The following is a 20049-nucleotide window of genomic DNA, read 5'->3' on the forward strand; positions in this document are numbered from 1 at the left end:
GCTGTGGCCACATTTAGAATACCCTGTCCAGTTCTGGGCTCCCCAGTTCAAAAAAGACAGGCATCTCCTAGAAGGAGTCCAGCAGAGGGCCAGAAAGATTATAAAGGACCTGGAACACCTCCCATATGAGGAAAGGCTGAGTAACTCATGTATGTTCAGCCTGGGAAAAAGAAGACTCAGGAGGAATCTGATACATGTTTATATATATCTAAAGGGAGATGGGAAGCAAATGGATGATGCCAGGCTCTTCTCTGTGGTGTGTAGTGACAGGACAAGGAGTGGCCTAACACTATGTCATAGAAAGTTCCATAAAAATACGTGAAAGAACTTCTTTATGCTAAGGGTGATGTAGCGCTGGAGCAGGTTGGCCAGAGATGTTGTGGAGTCGTCTTCTACAGAGATATTCCAGACCCATCTGGATGGCTACCTGTGTGACCTATTATAGGGTACCTGCTTTAGCAAGGGGGTTGGACTTGATGATCTCTTGAGGTCCCTTCCAAACCCTGCAATTCTGTGATTTGCTCTTGCACCTTTTCTTTACTTGTACTTCTTTAAGTCCAGACTATCTTCACTGAACAAGTCTTTCTTGGTGCTGCAGAAGAGTCATCTTAGAACTTTCTGGCTTCCTCAGTTTACTGAGGCTCAGCAACCCATAGCAGACTGCAACAGTAACTTGGGTACTTTTATAAATGGTGTTCAGGTGCTCAAAGGCCTGAGATGATGTGCAGCCAGGAATGACTGATGCTCTACACTGCTGTGGGCATATCTGTGCATTGGAGCCAAACATTAGCAGCAGGGTGGTCTGGCAATTCCCTTTCAGCTGAAGGCAGTTCTGCTGGCAGCTGCGCTCTTCTACTGATGGTCAGAAAAAGGACAAATAGAACCAAGCCCAAAACTACAGGCATTATGTGATGTGGTTGTAGAGAATCATACATGTCTTATCCACAAATGAAATGGTGCAGCCCCCAGAATGAAGGCTGCCTTTCTTACTGCTTTCTGCCCTCTCTGGACTAATCAAAAACAGTGATGATGGAAGTTAGAGCATAAAACTTAAATGATTTGACCAATGTTGTGAACTACGCGGGATGTTAAACCAGTCTCTGGATAAAACAGGAGGTTGTCCCCTGTACCCACGTATCAACACAAATTATAACGGTAGTGAACTCCATCAACTGTTTAATTATTTCATTTCACATCAAAGACTGCTTCCGCTCTGATCCTAACAATTTTAACTTAAAGAATCATAAAGCTGCCTTTTCAAAGACCTCACGCATTTCCAGCTCCTGACTTAAACTGTATTTGTGGCTGACGTGCATCCAGGATGAGGTGGGACAAGCTATAGAAGAAACACGGTGAGAAGCAAGAAGGCAGTTTCCGTCTATTTGAAGAGTGCACACTTTGCACTTGTGGTTTAATCATGGAAATCATTCTGCGTGCTTCTTCCACTAATGAGCTGATTGTTAGCAGAAAGGCGGGACCCGCTCCTATTGACTGTTTACATCTTCGTGTGCCCTGTTTTTGAGATCGAGTTCCAAACGAACTGAGGTTCTATTGTGTGATATTTCCTCTGTAGCATCACACGTTTTCAATCAGCATCAAATCCACGGCCATAATCGCTTCCTCCTTGGCTTCTGCTCAGCATTGCACTGTGCCTCGCTGCAGAACAGAGCTTCCATGGGTACGTGTCAATGCAATGGCATTAGATAAAATGGCACTTGGGCTGCACTTGGTAAGAAGAGTTCTTAATTACTAGAAATGAAAATGGAAATGGAAGCTCAGCATGAAATGGAATAATAGTTTTGGTTTGGTTTTTTTTTTTTTTTTTTTTGCCTTTTACATATACATATGTTTTTGCTGTTTTTTTGCACTCATGTTGCTTTTTAAGCAATTTTGAGACACTGGGGACACCATGACACCTGCACGTTCCATCAGTGCAGACGCTCACCACAACCCACCAGAATCTCTGGTTGGATGGTTAGCAGAAACATCGCAGCATGTATCAGCATACAAGTTTCTATCTGCATTGTAAGCTGAGCTGAAGTTTGAAATTATACAGGTAAGAATTCTCAGACATTTAAGCACAACAGTCCCAAGCAAGAAACACTTTTTAGAAATTTTACAACATTCTAATGACCTAAACTAATTCTGAGTATATTTTCTCAGTTTTCCAGTGCTTCTCACAATGTAACGTGCACATTGTGTCTGTTCACAAGAACTTAGCTCAGATCGGTGCAGCTGTACAACTGAATCCTGTCCACCTCCAACAGGTTGCTGTCCCACTTCTTCCTTCTTTTTGATGGACTTCTGTTTCTCTGATTTTTCCACCTGTACAATTTCCGTTCTGGTTTCCACGTAATACATTGTAATCATCACTATTGGCAAAATTTACACTGATGTCAAGAAAAAATAGAGTAGAAAACAAAACAATGATAATGAGGAAGGGGGGGGGGGAACGACCACTAGTGATGTTTCAGAGAACAAAAATTGCACAGGGACTGCCCTCCTCCTGCCCTTGTTACCCCACGAATAACCAACACCGTTTATGTAAAAGTGCAAGTGGTGGGCAAGCAGGTCAGCGTGGAGTGACATTTCTTGGCATCTGCTCAGGGGTAGTGTTACTGATGTCAGACTAACAGCAGCAACACATTGTTCAGCACAAGTCCCTGAGTTCCTGGAACGTGCTGCGAGGTCCAGGAAGGAAGATATTACTGCCTGGATAAGGTCAGGCTTGCAGTGCAGGCAAGCGGCTCTTGGCAGAAGTCTGTATGCTTTTGTTTTCACCTTTGATTTCTACCTTTGTCAGCGGAGCTCTTATTTTCTTCAGGGAAGATGCTACTACTGGAAGAAATGTCACTATTTATGCAATTACTGTAAAAATTACTGTAAAAAAAAATCCTTAAGAGAGTATTACAGGTGTGGGATTTTCAAGGCAAACACCTGACTCATTGCCTTCTGTCACGTGTAATTAAACTAAACCTGATATAAGTTTCCCCTACCTCAGCTCAAAGCTTTGTCTGTATAGATACCACTTTCTAACACATACAGCTTTGGTGGATTTTTTGCCTGTGAATACCTGGCATACAAAGTATGCCTTCTTTAAGCAAGGGACAGCAACTAAGACTGAGGAACCCTCTTCCACTCAAAGAAAACTCATGGATCTGCAGAGAGGGACCTGGGCGTCCTGGTGGACGACAGGTTGGCCATGAGCCAGCAGTGTGCCCTCGTGGCCAAAAAGGCCAATGGCATTCTGGGGTGCATTAAAAAGAGCGTGTCCAGCAGGTCGAGGGAGGTGATCCTCCCCCTCTACTCTGCCCTGGTAAGGCCTCATCTGGAGTACTGTGTCCAGTTCTGGGCTCCCCTGTACAAAAAAGACAGGGATCTCTTGGAAAGAGTCCAGCGGAGGGCCACGAAGATGGTGAAGGGCCTGGAGCATCTCCCCTATGAAGAAAGGCTAAGTGAACTGGGTCTGTTTAGCCTTGAGAAAAGACGACTGAGAGGGGACCTGATCCAGGTTTATAAATATCTGAGGTGTGGCGGCCATAGTGGTGAGGCCAGTCTCTTTTCAGTGGTACGTGGAGACAGGACGAGGGGAAACGGACATAAGCTGCAGCACAGGAAGTTTCGCACGAATGTGCGTAAGAACTTCTTCACGGTGAGGGTGACGGAGCACTGGAACAGGCTGTCCAGGGAGGTTGTGGAGTCTCCTTCTCTGGAGATATTCAAGTCTCGCCTGGACGCCTACCTGTGCGACCTGGTGTAGGGAACCTGCTTTGGCAGGGGGGTTGGTCTCGATGATCTCTGGAGGTCCCTTCCAACCCCTACAATTCTGTGATTCTGTGATTTTTTTTCATGGTTCTAATCACTAAGCAGTACACACAACTGGAAAGCAGGAATGAAAATACAGTTACTAAAAATGAGCCAAGTTGCATACACGGCTGCTAGACATGGAGGCAGAGCTACCGCGTCTGGCTCATTGGCTTGCGCTTCCTTTGCTTGGCACTGTGGCTCATTAAATCCACAGCCTGAAAGATGCAAAAGAGGCAGATGTGTTCAGAAATGGTATAAACCAAATAAATCTTGCAAGCACAAATTATGTCGTTTCACTGGCATTACTTCCATTTGGAGTTTCTCAATCTCTTCTGAGCCTTTTACTGTGTTGAGAAGTGCCTTCGTGAATTCCTAAAGGAACATAAAAATACCAAGCCATGAACTGTCATCCATGGAGTCAACTAAATCATCTCTCACCAAGGCACTGAGAACACCAACCTGGTATTTAGGATCATTTCTATATGAACCCACAGAGTAAAATTCTCAGTGGAGCACAGCTTCACCCATCAGAAGCTAATAGGTGGAAAAGCATCTATTCACATATACAGAACTGGTATGTTTGTTGGGAAGGTAGTATACTGATGGAATTGTACTAGATATATCATACAACCTGTTTTATCTCCAGATCTAGCTCAGCATGTTTGATACACATCAAGTCCAAGGCCTAAGGATAATAGGCCATAGCTGATAGCAAAAGATGAGCTGTACAGAAAGCCTCCTCTATCAGACTAATTCCTCAAAACAGAATCCACGTTCGTTGAAGCCATACACCATGTAATCTTTGAAGAATTTTGCGGATATGTGGACACGGAGGCTTTGCACACAGATTGCAATTTAGGGAACTTGCTCTTTGACCACTAAGATGGCTTCTATTTTGCTTCAAGCACACCAAATGAATTTCAGCACATCTTTTTATAACTTACCTCAGTCATTTCACTGGAGACATCCTTTTCCAATACTAGCCAAGAGTTGTCCTTTAACACCAAGATGTCTTTTAAATAAACAAAAGGAGGAAGTGACCAACATCAAGCAACGCAGGAAACGTCATGGATCATGACAATTACCTCCAATTCAGTGCTACTTCCTTTTGTCCTCAGCATCATCTTTCTCTGTCCTGCTCATTTCTGTAAAATCAGTTTGTTCATTTGCAAGGACACATTGAATTTTACTCAGTTACTTGTTATTTATCAGACTCTTGATTTTGACTCGTCAGGAAAAGCCAGTTTTCAAGAACACTGTGAACTGACACCTTTTTTTGTATTTCAGTAGGACTCTCCATGTACTCTGAGGAGCCATCTGAGAGTCCTAAGACCAGTAGTCAGTACTCACTGAGAGTACCTTCAAGCCTGAGAAGGGGATTGTTCTTCTTTGTTGAGTACTTTTCCCCACAGTGAGAAAAAAGAAAAGAAAAAAAAAAAAAAGACTTCTTATTTTTTTTTTACAGAAAATACCATTTATCTTCTAGGAAACATTTTCTTTTCTACATCTGTACGAAGTGGAAAACCACAGGAACCTCAGCAGCTAGCCAAATGGCACAAAGCAGCTGGCATAGCCCTGTCCAACACAGTAGCAGTTTATGGTTCTCTGTTTCCTCTTCCAGACCTCTTCCAACATCTGAGAACATAACTTTTCCTCTCAAAATTAAGCTCTATTTATTTTTTTCTTGTCTTTTCTCTCTTGGCTAGCCATGTAGTTTTCACATAGTTTTATCTAGTTGACATACAACAAACATAACACTTGAATTTTCAGCCTCCTCATCCTTTGGGGACTAATTCTCTAGCATTTTTAGGAAATGTAAGGCCATATTTCGATATCCATTTTTTGCTTTCAATCCCATTTACTTCTGCTACTGATCCACTTCATAATAATTTTTCAAGAAATCATTAACTTTCACTGGTGACCTATTCATAGCTTGAAGCACAGGTTTGATTGAATACAAATGCTGTATCAGACTAGTTACAATTCAACTTCCTGCATCTAATACAGTTTTTTTGAGTGCTTCTTCTGCACCATGCCCTTGCAGGGACCTAACAATCCATTGTAGAGCCTAATTTTATTTCATCTTTGTACTTTTTGAAGGGTAGCGGGCCTTAGGTTTGATTTAAAGAACCCCATTCTGATCAGTTCTCCTGTCTGATTTCTTCACCAGCGTACCCAGCACACACTTTGGTCAAATCCAGACCAAAACCAAGAGCATCAAATGGAAATAAAATCTGGTGTTGAAACAGAAACAAAATTTGAATGCAAGCCAAAAGTAAAAAATAATCTTAACATTGCTGCTGTCTACGTGTGTAGGTAACCAAACTTTGCTTCTCAGTTGGCTCCCTCCTGGCAGCAGAGTTGCTGTCTACAATCCTGTGAGCAGGCCCTCCTTTGCCTACCTCACTGAAGAAGATTCAGTTCAACAACGCACAGCCTATCACCCTATTTGGGCTTTATGTTGCCAGTTTTTGTCAGTGGTCTTTTCTGAAAAGGAGGCTGAAATCACCTTTCTCACCTTCTCCAAGAATGCTCTAGCACCTACACTTACATCAGCCTGTGAGCAGAGAGGCATTACCTTCTTTGATCTCTATACCAGAGCCCCCTGTCCTGATACTGCTTCAATTTCCCAATATGTATTTTGTAGCGAAGTTACACAGCATGAAATCTTCAAAGTAAATTCAACAAAAACAGAATTAGTAAAATGTAGAAACTTTAATTTACATGTGAAACTACAACATATTCATAATAAAAAAAACTGGTGACTAAACAAGTTACGCACAATTTGTAAAAACTGTTGAACATTGTTAAATAGGTCTGTACAACCAAAGATTTACAAAGTCCCTGTGCATTCTCTTCTTTTCAATGCACAACTGAATTTAAGGGTTCTGCTCGAATATTCCCTAAGTCAAGAGCTGAATCTGTCTCTTCATCAATCTCACCGATGACAGCACTGTAATAAAAAACAAGTTATCATTTGTTAAAATCCTGGAAAGTGAAGACTTTGTTTTGTTTTTATTGTTTAAATTTAATTGTAGAGCTCTATCACTTAAATGCCAAATTTTCAAAGTAATCTCCCACCTCATTATATCATTTCAGCAATCAGCCGCCTCTATAGCCATGCCTTTTGCACACTGAAAAGCCTTTGTCTATTCAGATTTTCCGTGACATATAACATTTCATACCTCTGGTTATTCTGACTTCTGCTCATTGTGCATTTTCCTACTGCAGCCCTCTGAAGGTCACGGCATACCAGGTATTTACGCAATGACACAATGATGCCTGCTGTTCTATTATTCTTTCTAATAATCCCTAATATTTTTTCCTTCCTGATGAATCACTGTTTATAAAGAACTAGTCAGAGACAGGATGGGACTGAGTTCAAGAGTAAGACATCTCCAGAAAGGTATCAAGATTTCCATGATGACTGGTAGATCAGAATGCCAAACAGCTTTCTTAATTCCACCACTGACTTACCTTCATTATGCCAACAACTCAGATAACACAAACTTAAACTGCTTATATCAGCTGAATGTTCAAGTATTGACAGCATGAATGCTAATTTCATATTTGAATCCCTTTAGAATTCCTGGCTGAAGAAAACCTGATCCTGGATCAATGTCACTGTTAACAGCTTTTTTCAAAACAACTTTTCAATTTAAAACATTTCCTTAGATTAAAAACTGGCTGTTGTATCAGAGCATAAATTTCATGTCAACAAATACAGATTTTTCACCAGATCTCATTCTCACAGACATAAAAGAAAGAAATAAAATCTGTCACTTTTGATGCCTGCTTCATAGTTTTTGCTTCTAAAGTAGAGAAAACAGATACGCATTTAAGATGTTCGTTTTTAAAATAGTTTTTGTTCACAATCTTTAATAAAGTTGTGTTTGTTTTTTTAAAAACACATAACTACCTATCACAAATATATTTCCTATTTTTCCTAGTTCAATGGTCCTCCCTGTAACAACCTTCACTTGCTTTTGAAATACACTGAGTTTTTCTGATTGATGGTGCATACTCACAGCAAGCTTCTACTATGTACCTTTAGCCACCCTGGAATGCCTGAAGACATTTTATCCCTTGACTGTTTATTTTTCAATAGCTTCTCCAACTTCTCAGAATCTCCTTTTTTGATGCTAAAGTTTCAACTCTCCTCTTTTTTATACAGACAGCAAACATCAGTGTGTTAATATTTGCAGGAATACAGAAATATTCCTTCTAATGAATATATTTCTGAATGTGTTAAATATACAAAAAATATACTTTTTTTTTTCTACAAAAGAATGTATTAAATATATTTGAATAACGTGGAAGCCTGATATGATGGAAAAAAAAAAAATCAAGTAGTAAGAAAAAAGATCTGACCTCTTTGCTACCTTGGTTTGTTTGTCAATTTTTTTGTTTGTTTGTTTGTTTTCATAGAATCACAGAACAGCTTGAGTTGGAAGGGACCCCATGGATCACCTAGCTCCAACTCCCCTGCCACAGGCAGGGCCACTAACTTCAGATCTTGTATTAGATCAGGCTGCCCAGGGCCCCATCCAAGCTGCCTTGAACAATGCCAGGGACAGGGTATCCACAGCCTCTCTGTGCAGCCTGTTCCAGCACCTCACCACTCTGTAAAGAACTTTCCCCTGACATCCAATCTAAACTTTCCCTCCTGAGCTTTTTTTATAATAAGGGTAAAGTCAGAAGTGATGAGGACCTTCCAAAATAATGTTTTCTCAATGTAATTACATAAACACACCTGGATACAAATCTCAGTCCCAGCATTTCCCATGAATATTCCTTGGAATTAGAAATGAAAATTCTTACCTATGCTGAGCATGACCAGAAAAAAAAAAATAATAATAAATCTGTTTTTAGAATGCTGCTGCAGGCCCATTTACTGGAGCTTCTTTCCACTGCTCTTGTGGCCTCCTCATCTCTTTGACACATCAGCTCCGCATTTCTCTATATTTAATGAGCTTTTCTGCTCACTGTATTGTGGCATTTGACATCAAATGTCAACTTCCCCCCTCAATCTGCTGCTACATCAGCTTTAACTACCAGTTGCTGCATTGTCAAGCCTGAAAATCTGAGCATTTTTTAGAATATGAAGCATTCTCTTTTCACTTAAAGTTCATCTTAATTCTCCCATAGTGTCCCTAAATCAATCCTATTAGAAGTTAACTTTGTGTACTTTGCTAATTCGTGGCATGCAAGACCTGCCTTATCATATGTTCACTCTTTTCTCTCTTTTCCTGTTAGCAGACCCTACTATACACAGATTGGAATAAAGTATATCTACACAACCCCTAGACTTAAAAAAGAAGAATGCTGAGCTTCATACTGACCTTTCCTCACATTGCTATCACTGGTGACCTGGTTAATTTACAACTCAGATATTCTAAACCAACAATATCTTAACATTACAATGCAATCACTTTTGCAACAGAAGCATAGCTATTTGCTACTTCATATGCCTCACCTTTGATAGCTCTATCAGGGCTATCCACAGATAAAAGATGTAAGACACATTACTGCATAGGCATGTAAAATATATATATATATATATATATGCACACACTGAATTTTTTTATTGGTTTAAACAAAACCATGCTCTACTTACACATTGTCACCTCTTACAATGTATAATCCCAGCACTACTTGCTCAACTCCTTGTGAAGAACTGAACACTCGTTCATGGCTTTCATCCAAAATCAAGTTAATGGTCTGATCAAAACCTTTGAGGGTTCCCTGAGGGGAAGAAATTAAGCACACAAAAATAAAGTTCTCCAACTGCCTTTTAAATTTATATCTTTGCTCTCACAGATATCTTAAACAGCAAAGTGTCAATATTAAGATACTAGAGAACAGATGCTCTATTTAGTTTTTTTAATATTAGTCTTAAATACAAACAGCTGAAGAAGAAAACTTTGAAAATGGTAATCTATTTAAGAAAGAAGTATCTATATTTACTACTGAGTGTTCATACTAACAGCTACATTACTTAGAATAAGAGATAAAATTTTATTTAGGTCCTCTAGACAACTGATTTTACAGCTTTTAGTCTTCCTTGTATGGAAATTTCATGGAATCATAGAATGGCCTGGGTTGAAAAGGACCACAACAATCATCGAGTTTCAACTCCCCTGTTATGTGCAGAGTCACCAACCACCAGACCAGGCTGCCCAGAGCCACATCCAGCCTGGCCTTGAAGGCCTGCAGGGATGGGGCATCCACAACCCCAAAACCTCCAGAAATCCAGTGTTGAAAATAAAGTCAAGGAACAGCAAAGTTAGATTCTTACATGCTAAACAGGACTGAAACAATTTTTAACATGCAATTTTAAGTAGTGCCTCTTTACAGGAGGTTATTTTGGTTCCACAACACTACTCAACAAAAATGGAAGACACACAAAAGGAAGAATTTCTGTGCTGCTTTAACAAGAGTTTGGAAAAATTATAAAAAATGATTTGTGTCATTTAGCAGATTATGAAATTTAAAGTCATTTTACTGAGTGTGGCTGGGCTGGACTTAACCTTCCTCACAGCAGTCCACACAGGGCTGTGCCCTGCACTTGGAGCTGTGACAGTGCTGACATCACCTCAATGCTCTGGCTGTGGCTGAGCCGCACCAGCATTGCACCAAGGCAGCACCCAAGCCACCAAGGCCAGCAGGCCAGGGGCAGCAAGCCACAGGAGGGAACACAGCACTGAACCAAACTGAACACGGTGTATCCCACACCAAGTGATGTTACACTCAGCTATAAAAGCTGGGGAAGGGCAAGAGAAGGAAGACTTTTGTTGTGAAATTGTCTGTTCTCCCAAGAAACTGCTAAGTGTCTTGAGGCCCCGCTTTCCCCCCAAAAATAAATGTCTCACCACAATCATTCTTCCATCAGAAGTTATCACTGCAACAGTACCTGACAGAGTTCGTTAAGGAATTCTATGAAATAGAATTAACATCTTCTGTAATGTCTATATGTAATAAGCTCAAAAAAGTCAGCAAAGCCTGCCAGAGGCCTTTAAAAACAAAAAACAACACTCCTCTGCATTTAATATGAACATTTGACAACAAGTCTTGACAACGTGCTTTAAAGTTTCACTTCCCCCAGACATACAGAGTTGCATACAAACATGAGCACTAGAAAAGCAAACTACAGTTTAGAGTTCGACTCCCTTCCCATTATTAACTGCAGTATCTCAGAACAGGAATGAAAACTGTTTTATTAACAAGATGAACAGTCATTTTTGACTAGGAGCTTTAAAACAGTGCAGCAGTGCAGATGCTGACTGTGACACTGTGTACCCCTCCTTCTGAAGCCCTGATTTTCCCAGTCTTATCATTACCACTCATTATTATCAGTGATGCTGGTTTAACACTTTACTGTTTGTGAATAAAACTGAAAGTAACAAGTAAAACAAAGAAACAAGAAAAACCCTGCAAGAGAAAGATTCTAAGAACACCAGCACATGGCTTTTGAGGGAGCGATGTGAAGCTGGCAGCTAAATACCCGCTATGCACCCTGTGAGGGGCCAGGCCCATTGCGGATCCCGCTCCTCACCACAGCATTACAAGTAACAAACAAGCGGGCAGCACTGAAGTCCAGCGGGCGCTCTCAGAAGCCCCATTCTGTCTGTCACGAACCACGACAGACCCGAGCAGCGCGATGAGCCACGGCCGCATGGTACCGCCAACCCGCACCCAGCCTCGCGCCCTGCAGAAGAAAGGCCCCTCCCCGCCGCCCCAGAGCGTCCGCTCGGCAGAAGGATACGGTTGATGTAGTTCTCCAGGGCCGACGTCATGGCGGCGGCTCCCGCGCTTCGCCTCGCAACGGCAGCGACGTTCCCGGCACCGCTCGGAGAACTACTTCCGGTATCGCTCGCACAACTACTTCCGGCACCGCTTCCGTCGTGCGCCGATGACGTTTCGCGCGCCGCGCAGCCGCACGACCCCTGCAGGAGGGCGGGAAGAGCCCTCTCTGGTCACTGCGCACGCGCGGCGCCGCGGCGGGACTCGGTTTCAAACGGCGCGCGGAAGAGAGGGGCGAGCGGGCTGTACTAAGTGCAGCGCTCTGAGGGGGGTCTGGCTGTCCCTCCCCTTGGCTGCACGTGGCTCCTTCCGTAGAGAGGCGGGTGGGGGCGGAGCAGTGCTACTGCGCCTGCGCATTAAGGCGAGCTTCTGGCTGCGCCTGAGGGGCGTGGCGGGCTTTGGTGCTCGGTGTTCCTCTTGAAGCAGCGGCGTAGCCGATTAGGTTGATTTTTGGTGGTTTCATTTCTACGCTTCATAAATCTATAATTGCAGTACGGTCTGTCGGTTAATAATTGGAAGGTATTGTCAGGTGTTTGAAATATAAACTGGATATTCGGATGTCTGTTTTATTCCCCATTCTGTAGACGAAACTGAATAACGAAGTGTCGTCCTGTGTTCTCACTGAGCGAAGGAATCCTATTAAAAAAAAAGATCCTGGAGCAAAAGTTGCAGGCACAAACTGGGAGAAATCAGCATAGCTTAGCATGTCTCCATCCTGTGTCCCCTGACTTCTGCACATCTACCTTCCAGCAGTAAACAAGTGCTGTGGATTTAGTTTTCTTCAATAAAGACAGGCTGTTCTCTTAAACTGTATTCAGGCACAGAGACTTCGCTGTGGCTTTCCAGTACTCGAGGGGAGCTTATGAACAGGAGGGGGAAACGGAATTCCTGACTTCACCTGCCCAGGCTCTTGTCAGATTTTTCTTACAGATGAGCAGCTGCGCCTGCCTTCTCAAAATTCTCATCCAGGTTCAGCCTTCTGCTTGAAGTCACTACTTACTGTCAGTCTCCTGCGTAATAATCTTCATGTGGAAGCGGAAAGATCTGATCTGACACTATCATCTTTTTGAAGAAATCAGAGGTTCCCCACCTCTCTTACTAGCAAGTTTTGACATGATGTTAATAACCTGCCTCTTTGGTTGAAGCTGTGCCACAAACAGAGGACACATAATTCATTTAGCTGGCATGAGGCCAGCGAGAGTCTGGAACTGTGGTTTGGGTGCTTGTCCAGCAGAGGGAAGTCGTAGCCTCTGGTTGTGTTACAAGCTCTTTCAGAACAGGAATCCGGTGGCTTTAAGATGCGATGAATAAGCAGCCTTGACCGTCTGTTTTCTCTCACTGGTCAAGATCCTTTGAGTCCTAATTTTAGGTGTAGAAATTTGGTACCTGTGTCTTAGCATGTCATTCTAGTCTTCTTTACAGAGAAAAAATAATTTGTTTTCTACCATCAGTTGAAGTGCATTTTGCAGTGAAGCTCTGCTTTTCTCTCCAGTGGCTATAAAAGGAACCGAGGTGACTAGCTCAGACACAGGAATTTCACAGGTCAGCGCTTACATTAAGCCACACAAATTTTAATCGTATTGGTCATAGCTGCCAAGACAACATTGGTGTTAGGATGAGAAACATCTATCTTGCTACCTTTTTGCCTGTTTCTTCCACTGAGTTGCTGCAGACTGACAATTAGGACATAGCAAATAACTTAATATCAGCATAATGGTCATTATGCTCTCAGATAATTGAAGAAACAAAACATTTTTATAGCAAGGCTTTCTCTTTCCCTTGCCTAGCATATCACTTGATAATAGCATTTATTCCTGTAATTAAAACCATTTTTTTCTGCAATTGACTCTCTATAATTCAAGGTTGCCGTGGCAAGAGATTGCTGTATTTTATGCTTTACACAGAAAATATAACCAACTAATCATGCCCTGGAGTGTCTCTACTTACTTTCCTGCTTCCTCATATTCTGCCAGGGCAGGAAGGAAACCCTGCAGTGATAGTTGTAGGGTGTATTTGCAAGCAGTTACTGTGTGTAAACTTGTTATCTAGCCTTGAGCTGACAGAACAGATGAGTGGATGATCTGTTGCTGCTGCCACTGTTATTGTTTATCTCTTGTACATTTCCTCAAAAACGACAGCTTCTTGTGGGTTTGCTTTCCTTAGTTATCAAGAAATAGGTATGCTTTATAGACCTAGCGATGCTAAAGGCTGAAATGGCTTTGTGGAGGTGTTGGGGAATTAGAGGCTTGCCCAGTACCACTCTACCAAGCTCAAACCTTGTCGGATCTGGTGGTGAAAGGTACACCGCCTACTCTTCAGGCTTCCTTGAAAGCTGAACCTCTAATGTAATGCTCAGACTGTGAGGAGATTTAAGAAATTTCTTGTAACAAATCCTCCCAAATTGGCAACATCTGCCCATCTGCTCAGCACTAATTGCATCCAGAAAAAATTGCACATGAGGCTGGAAATAATGGAGTGGTGCATACTGGGGAAGAGGAAACAGACAGCACATCCTGCAGAAGAAAACTAAGCATTCCCAAATCTCATGCATATCATTACTTAATATATTCGACAGCCTTTCTCATATTTTCTGGGACTCAAAGATTTAAACCTCTTTGATTTTTATCTGCATTCCCAGAATGTCCCTGGCCTAACCCTTTATTTCTTCTTTAGTTTATACACACCCAAGCTGACTAAACATGACTGATGCCCACTTGTGTCTTCAGGATAAACAGAGACATCCCTTCACCTTGGCTTTGTTCCTCTGAGTCTATAGAAACACTGGGGATACAACATCAGCAGTGCAAGGACACAGATTATAGCTGTTGGCTGGGGAAAACTGGAAAGATCTTGCTCGCCTCATGCATGGTTTAGATGTGATCTAAGATAAGACATACTTCATGTTGATACTGTTATATCAAAGGTTGGTTTTTGCAACAAGGCAACTGGAAAATATTTTAAAAGGATAGCAGCCTGAAAATTGCCAGTAGACACAGAATATAAGTTACAATGCATCAGAAGCAAACCTGTCACGTGAGCAGTCCCAAAGTGCTTTATTTTTATAAACAGTTAGCAAGCACCTGATATAAATTTTGTTTGTTGTGATAGCAACTGCTGCTCTCATAGGAAACCTTATAAAAAACCCTCATTTTACTCAGATCTCCTTTATACTAGAAAGTGTATTTTTCCAGCAATTTTTGCTAACACACAAAATACGATACCAGTCTTAATGACTTTACAGATTCCCCACTTAATATGCTAGCATAAAAAACAACAGTGCATGTTTCTGTTTGCAAGAAAACAAACTCTTACCTGCTATCTTTTTTTTTTTTTCCTGAAGAAACTGAAAACATGAAATGAAAAAAAAAACGAAAACATCTGTAGAAAATCAGTACTATTTTCCATTTAGATAGTAATTTCAGGCGTTGTTGTGAACTACTGGTTGAAAAAATGTGATTGCTAATGGGTCATGTACCTTCAGCTACAGAATTATAGAGCAAGTAGACTGTTGTTTTCATCTGCTCTAAGCGGAGTACTAAGACAATGCTATTGTACATCAAATGAGTAATGTGCTTCAAGTAACTGACATTTACCAGCATGTCAAGTTCATCATTTTTACAGTCGTAGCTGAAATTGCATTTGCTAAATTGCTCTTGTGAAGCAGGCTTTTCATTCTGATACATTCCCTCGTTCTCAAAGTATAATTCATCTCCTTGTAAAAGCGCTGATTTTAATCCTTAGCCTCTGTTAAGATTACTAGATCTTCCAGTTTTAAGTTTAAAGCTCTTTATCTTAACACTCCCTGCGGTGACGCCTATTTGACCCATTCTACTTCTTGTTTCATGTTCAGGAGTGCCTTACACGCTGCGTACTGCCAGATATAATGTAGATTGGACCTAAAATTCAGTATAATTCTGCATTGTAACTTAGGTGGTATCATTATTTTGTGAAGTAAGGTTATTCAGTGTACCACGGAGCAGTCTTCTGGTACAAGGACCTTTAAAGCAATTATGGAAGTGGAGAAAGAATATTCTGTGAATTTGATGTTGCACAGAACAGGTGCTGAATTCCTTCTTGTTAGAAACATATAAATGAAAAATGATCAACAGAAGAGGAGGATAAGTAGGAGAAGTTGGCGTTCCTTTAACAGACACTGAACTGTTCTATCTAACAAAACACATAAGAATAAAGGGCAAGGAGGAAGCTATTATTTATCACTAGACTGTGCTCTGAAAGGCAAAACTTGAACACAAGCAACCAATTGCATCAACAGCAATGAAAAGATGTGGCACATGAGGACAGCAGATGCTATGCTGTCTTCACAGCCTTGAAGAGGGCTGTCTGTTTTGTCATCATTTCTAGCTTAGGACTTTGTGAGCTACTGCTCCAGCAGGATATTTTCTCATACAACCACCAAAATCTCCTTGGTAATGGCAGCTGGCATCTTTGTTCACTACCAGGGTATGTGCTGGTGCTTCCAGGTACTCTCAGGTACTCTCTTCACATCCTCAGCGTTTCTGCTGGCATCAAGGTTTTGTATAATTATGGGTCTTTTTTAGCTTAGTGTTCAGATATTGAGGCCAGTCAGCTGGCATCAGTGTTGGGCAGAGTGTCAGGCCTTTTGTTGTGAATAGGATTCCTGCTCTTTATGCTGGGACCTGGGCTGTAGCCAGCACAAGGAGATCTGAAGGAGAGGGAGGACTGCAGTTCCAGAAAATGGTGGGGTAAGAATGACTGGCAGAAGAAGACACTTTTGAAAAAAAAAACAGGCAGACAGACACACACACACATACATGCACACACACAAAGAAACAATAGGGCTTTGGGACATGAAAAGATGTATCTCTTGTCTGAAGAGCCTTTACACTGGTAAAGCTTTTTGTATGAAACAGATCTGTTTTACAGCAAGAAGTTGTCTCCTGTTCACAGTTGTGGTTTTTTTTTCATTTTAGGCTCTGATGGAATTGTTCTTGGGTTACTGTGATCATGTGTTTGAGCCTAATTGCTACTCTGTTGTGTTGCTGTGAAATTTCTGGGGCAGTTGGGTGAGCATGTCTAATGTCTGAACGTTCAAGTTAGTTTTGCAAGTGAACAGTGCCTGAGAAGCGGTGAGGAAAAGCATAAAAGGCTTTCAGACATGTCCTTGTGTTACAGTGCACACCTAACTAGCTGGGATGTGGAAGAGATACCACCACTTGCCAGCACTGAACCTGAGAGAAGAGCTGTGTCGCAGAGAGCACAGTGCTATCCACTGGTAACTGCTGCCTTTTCATTATCAACCACTGTGCTATTGCATTATTGATTAATGCTGTTGAAAGCTATTCCTGCTGGTCCCTTATGTTCTTACTGAAAACCACTTAATGTATCAGCCACATCTCATTGAATAGCAAGAAGAGTGAGTAAAATATCATTCATCAGCACTCCTTCCCTTTATAGGCATTGGCAAAAGTATGTATGTCATTGAATATTGAAAGCATCCTGAAGGCATCAAATTTCCAGATACAATCCTGACTTGTTAATATTTTATTCAACTAATGCTAGAAATGCTGCTACTGCTAATGTTGCTCTGGACTTACATGCTTCACTCACTGTAGAGACAAGAAGTATTCTGTGCATCTGAAGTATTACCATATCTCAGAATGATTGGTAAAGCATTAGTCCAGTCGGTTACTGAATCTGTAAGCTGAATCACATAGACATTCACTGAAGTTGCAGAATTTCTTCTAAAGTCAGTGGTGGAACTGCAAATAGAAATTAGCTAATTTTTAAATATTGGTATTATAAATAACACCAAAGGAGTTTAGTCGGTATCAGGGCCTCATTATGCTGAACTCTGTACAGGTATGTACAAAGAAAGACCAAAAGTCTTGGCTGCAAGGAATTTACATAATGAGTAGCCAAGACACAGTGCAGAATGAGGGAGACATTCACTACAGACAGGAAGCAAAGAAAATTGGTTTGCTAAGGCTGCTGTGTATCAGCAGTAGAAACCAAATTCAGATTTCTAGACTGTACGCAGTTTGTCATATTTTACAATGCACTTTTGATGCTTGAGGAAGGTTCCCCTGGTTCCCCTCTGCCGTATATCTTCATGTGATAATGAACATGTATGAACTCTCCCATCTGGCCTCTTCCACTTTCCAGAGACTCCATTTACTTTGATATCCACATTCATTTCATTCTCTTTCAGTTCCTAAGGAGAACTGGGAGTTCCCACTGATTGGGATGTGGACCTCAGTACACCGCCACACATGAGGTAAAGCACTGGTATCATCTGCCTCACCTGCTTGTCTTTGAATTAAATTTAAAAATAATGATAAAATGGAAAAAGAAATGGAGACTTAAATGCACTTAGAACAAGGTCATTAGAATGGAAAGAGTACTCGTTGCCATTCTTGTTGACACTGACATGATATATTAGGGTGTTTATATATCTTTTAGAAAGTGGTCTGTCTTCTCTTATGCCAGGTAAGTGATGAGGGAGGTGTGGAAGTTAGCTGTCTCCTGAGCAAAACAGGCTGTCACATACTGAAGCACAAGATCAAGATAAGACTGTCATTGTGCAAGTCTCTGCTGTCCTGGAGCTAATGAGCACAATCTGTTTTTGCAAATGATTTCATACTTTTGTTTTTTATTATGAACATATACAGCACTTAAGTGTTTTCAGTATTGGCTGACTCCAGTGTTTTGTAGTCACGATTGTGGTATTTAAACAGGAGGTGATCTGTTCTGCACATGGAAAAGGGGCTGTGTTACAGAGGAAATAATAAAGTGTTGCTGGGTTTTGGCAAGAGGGTGTTATGACTGTTTTCAAAGAATATACCCAATGTTCTTTATTTTCAGTACAAATCTATGGTGATTTGAATCTGATTTCTGGTCTCTACCTGGGGAGCATTATCACTGTGTTAGAAATGCAAGCATAATATTAAATTGGAAAGCTTTTACGTATGTGCAGGTTTGTCTGTTTCTTTTGTAGCTGCTATATAATATTGGTCCCCTGTTTCAACCTAAGAGCTGTGCTTTATGAGATGAAATGAGCAGTACCACTTGAGTAGGAACTATTGTAAATAATGGAGACCTTTTTATAAAACTTCATGATATTGTTAATACCCAAAATGCACTCAGTATGACAAGCATCACATTGCCTTTGATTAAAAACAAAATGCCTTTCAAAGGTTTAGCCTGGTGGCTGTTTTTTAAATGCATTTCAAGACTTTTTGAAAATCTTGAAATATAAACACGATGTGTTTGTATTCTGAAAATGTGTTTGATGAGAGACACCTAACTGCCTTTAATTCCTGGAGAAAGCCAAGCTGGTAACTTATCTCTAAGCAAGAAAACTTGCTTAGAGACTTGAATACAGACTTTCTTTTTCTGTTGCACCACTCCCGAATTATTTTTACAGGAAGGTTTATGTCTGGGATATACATACCTAGCTGAAAGGTAGGATAAACTCTTGAAACATGCATTACTTATATCTCAGGGATAAAATCTTTCAAGGAAAATGCCTAGGTTTAGAAACTGGGACCATGTTTGTATATAATGTAACACACAATGCCAAGCATTATGCTAGGTTTTCTGAAGCAGGTCTATTTTTCAGTTTGAAGCATTATTGTGCTAAATTGGTGATTAATCTGTAATGTTCCAGCTGAAGAAAGCCTGAGTTCAGAAGGGTACAATTGCTGCTCTGGGTTTAGACATTGTCCAGCAAGGGGCCTCTGTACAATGCAAGAATTCCAAAGGCAAATATTTGAACACAGAAATAAAAAGAGCGTGAAGGACGCTGGCAACAAGGTTAGCATTTGAACAATGCTAGTGCATTGGATTTAGGAGATGGGTGAGTAGAACCCTGATGTATTATATCAGATCAGGTATTTTTTTCCCCATTTAGTTCTTTACCATTTTTTTCTTCACCTTGTTAGCAGGGCTTGCAGAACAATCTATTACAATATGTCAGATGCGAGCAAGTACTGTCAAGCAAGATCCATAGAGCAACTGAGAACACGGATGCAGCAGCTTGTCTGTCAGGATGACGCTGTCCTGACAGAAGAAATTGCAAGAGGGTAGAGGCTTCCATTTCCTCCTGGATTTTATCAGGATCCACAGTCTGCTGTGTAACACGGTTCTGTCCACAAAATGAGAGTGGATCTCTATAACATCTCATAGTCTGAGAAGGATCGCTGTCTAGGATTGCAGAAGAAGAGCATTTGGGGTTCATATACAAGTTAGTGTAAAACTGGTTGGAGACCTGACCCACTTGTGTGTTTGAGGGAAGCAAATGGAGAAAAGAGGACCTGGGGGAAGCTACTGGAGGAAACAAGTGGAGCCCAAATCCTAGACTCAGCTAAAGCCATTTCTTTTCATTTTTCTTGGCAGTTTGCATCTATGCAGTGTAGGCCTGATTCTGATTCTGTAAAGTCAGTGTTTCAGTTTAGCCAT

General features: G+C 41.2%; 1 protein-coding gene across 1 annotated transcript; it reads right to left on the reverse strand.

Annotated features, from left to right (window-relative positions):
- Positions 1-6503: 6503 nt before the first annotated feature.
- Positions 6504-11719, reverse strand: LSM8 (LSM8 homolog, U6 small nuclear RNA associated). Its single transcript, XM_003201967.5, has 4 exons — positions 11573-11719; positions 10680-10720; positions 9425-9552; positions 6504-6760 (listed from the first exon to the last, which is right to left on the reverse strand). The coding sequence occupies exons 1-4, from the start codon at positions 11601-11603 to the stop codon at positions 6670-6672; spliced, it is 291 nt and encodes a 96-aa protein (XP_003202015.1). The 5' UTR covers positions 11604-11719; the 3' UTR covers positions 6504-6669.
- Between the last annotated feature and the right edge of the window lie 8330 nt (positions 11720-20049).

Source organism: Meleagris gallopavo, chromosome 1 (assembly GCF_905368555.1).
Source record: "Meleagris gallopavo chromosome 1, MGAL_WU_HG_1.1, whole genome shotgun sequence".
NCBI classification, from domain to species: Eukaryota; Metazoa; Chordata; class Aves; order Galliformes; family Phasianidae; genus Meleagris; species Meleagris gallopavo.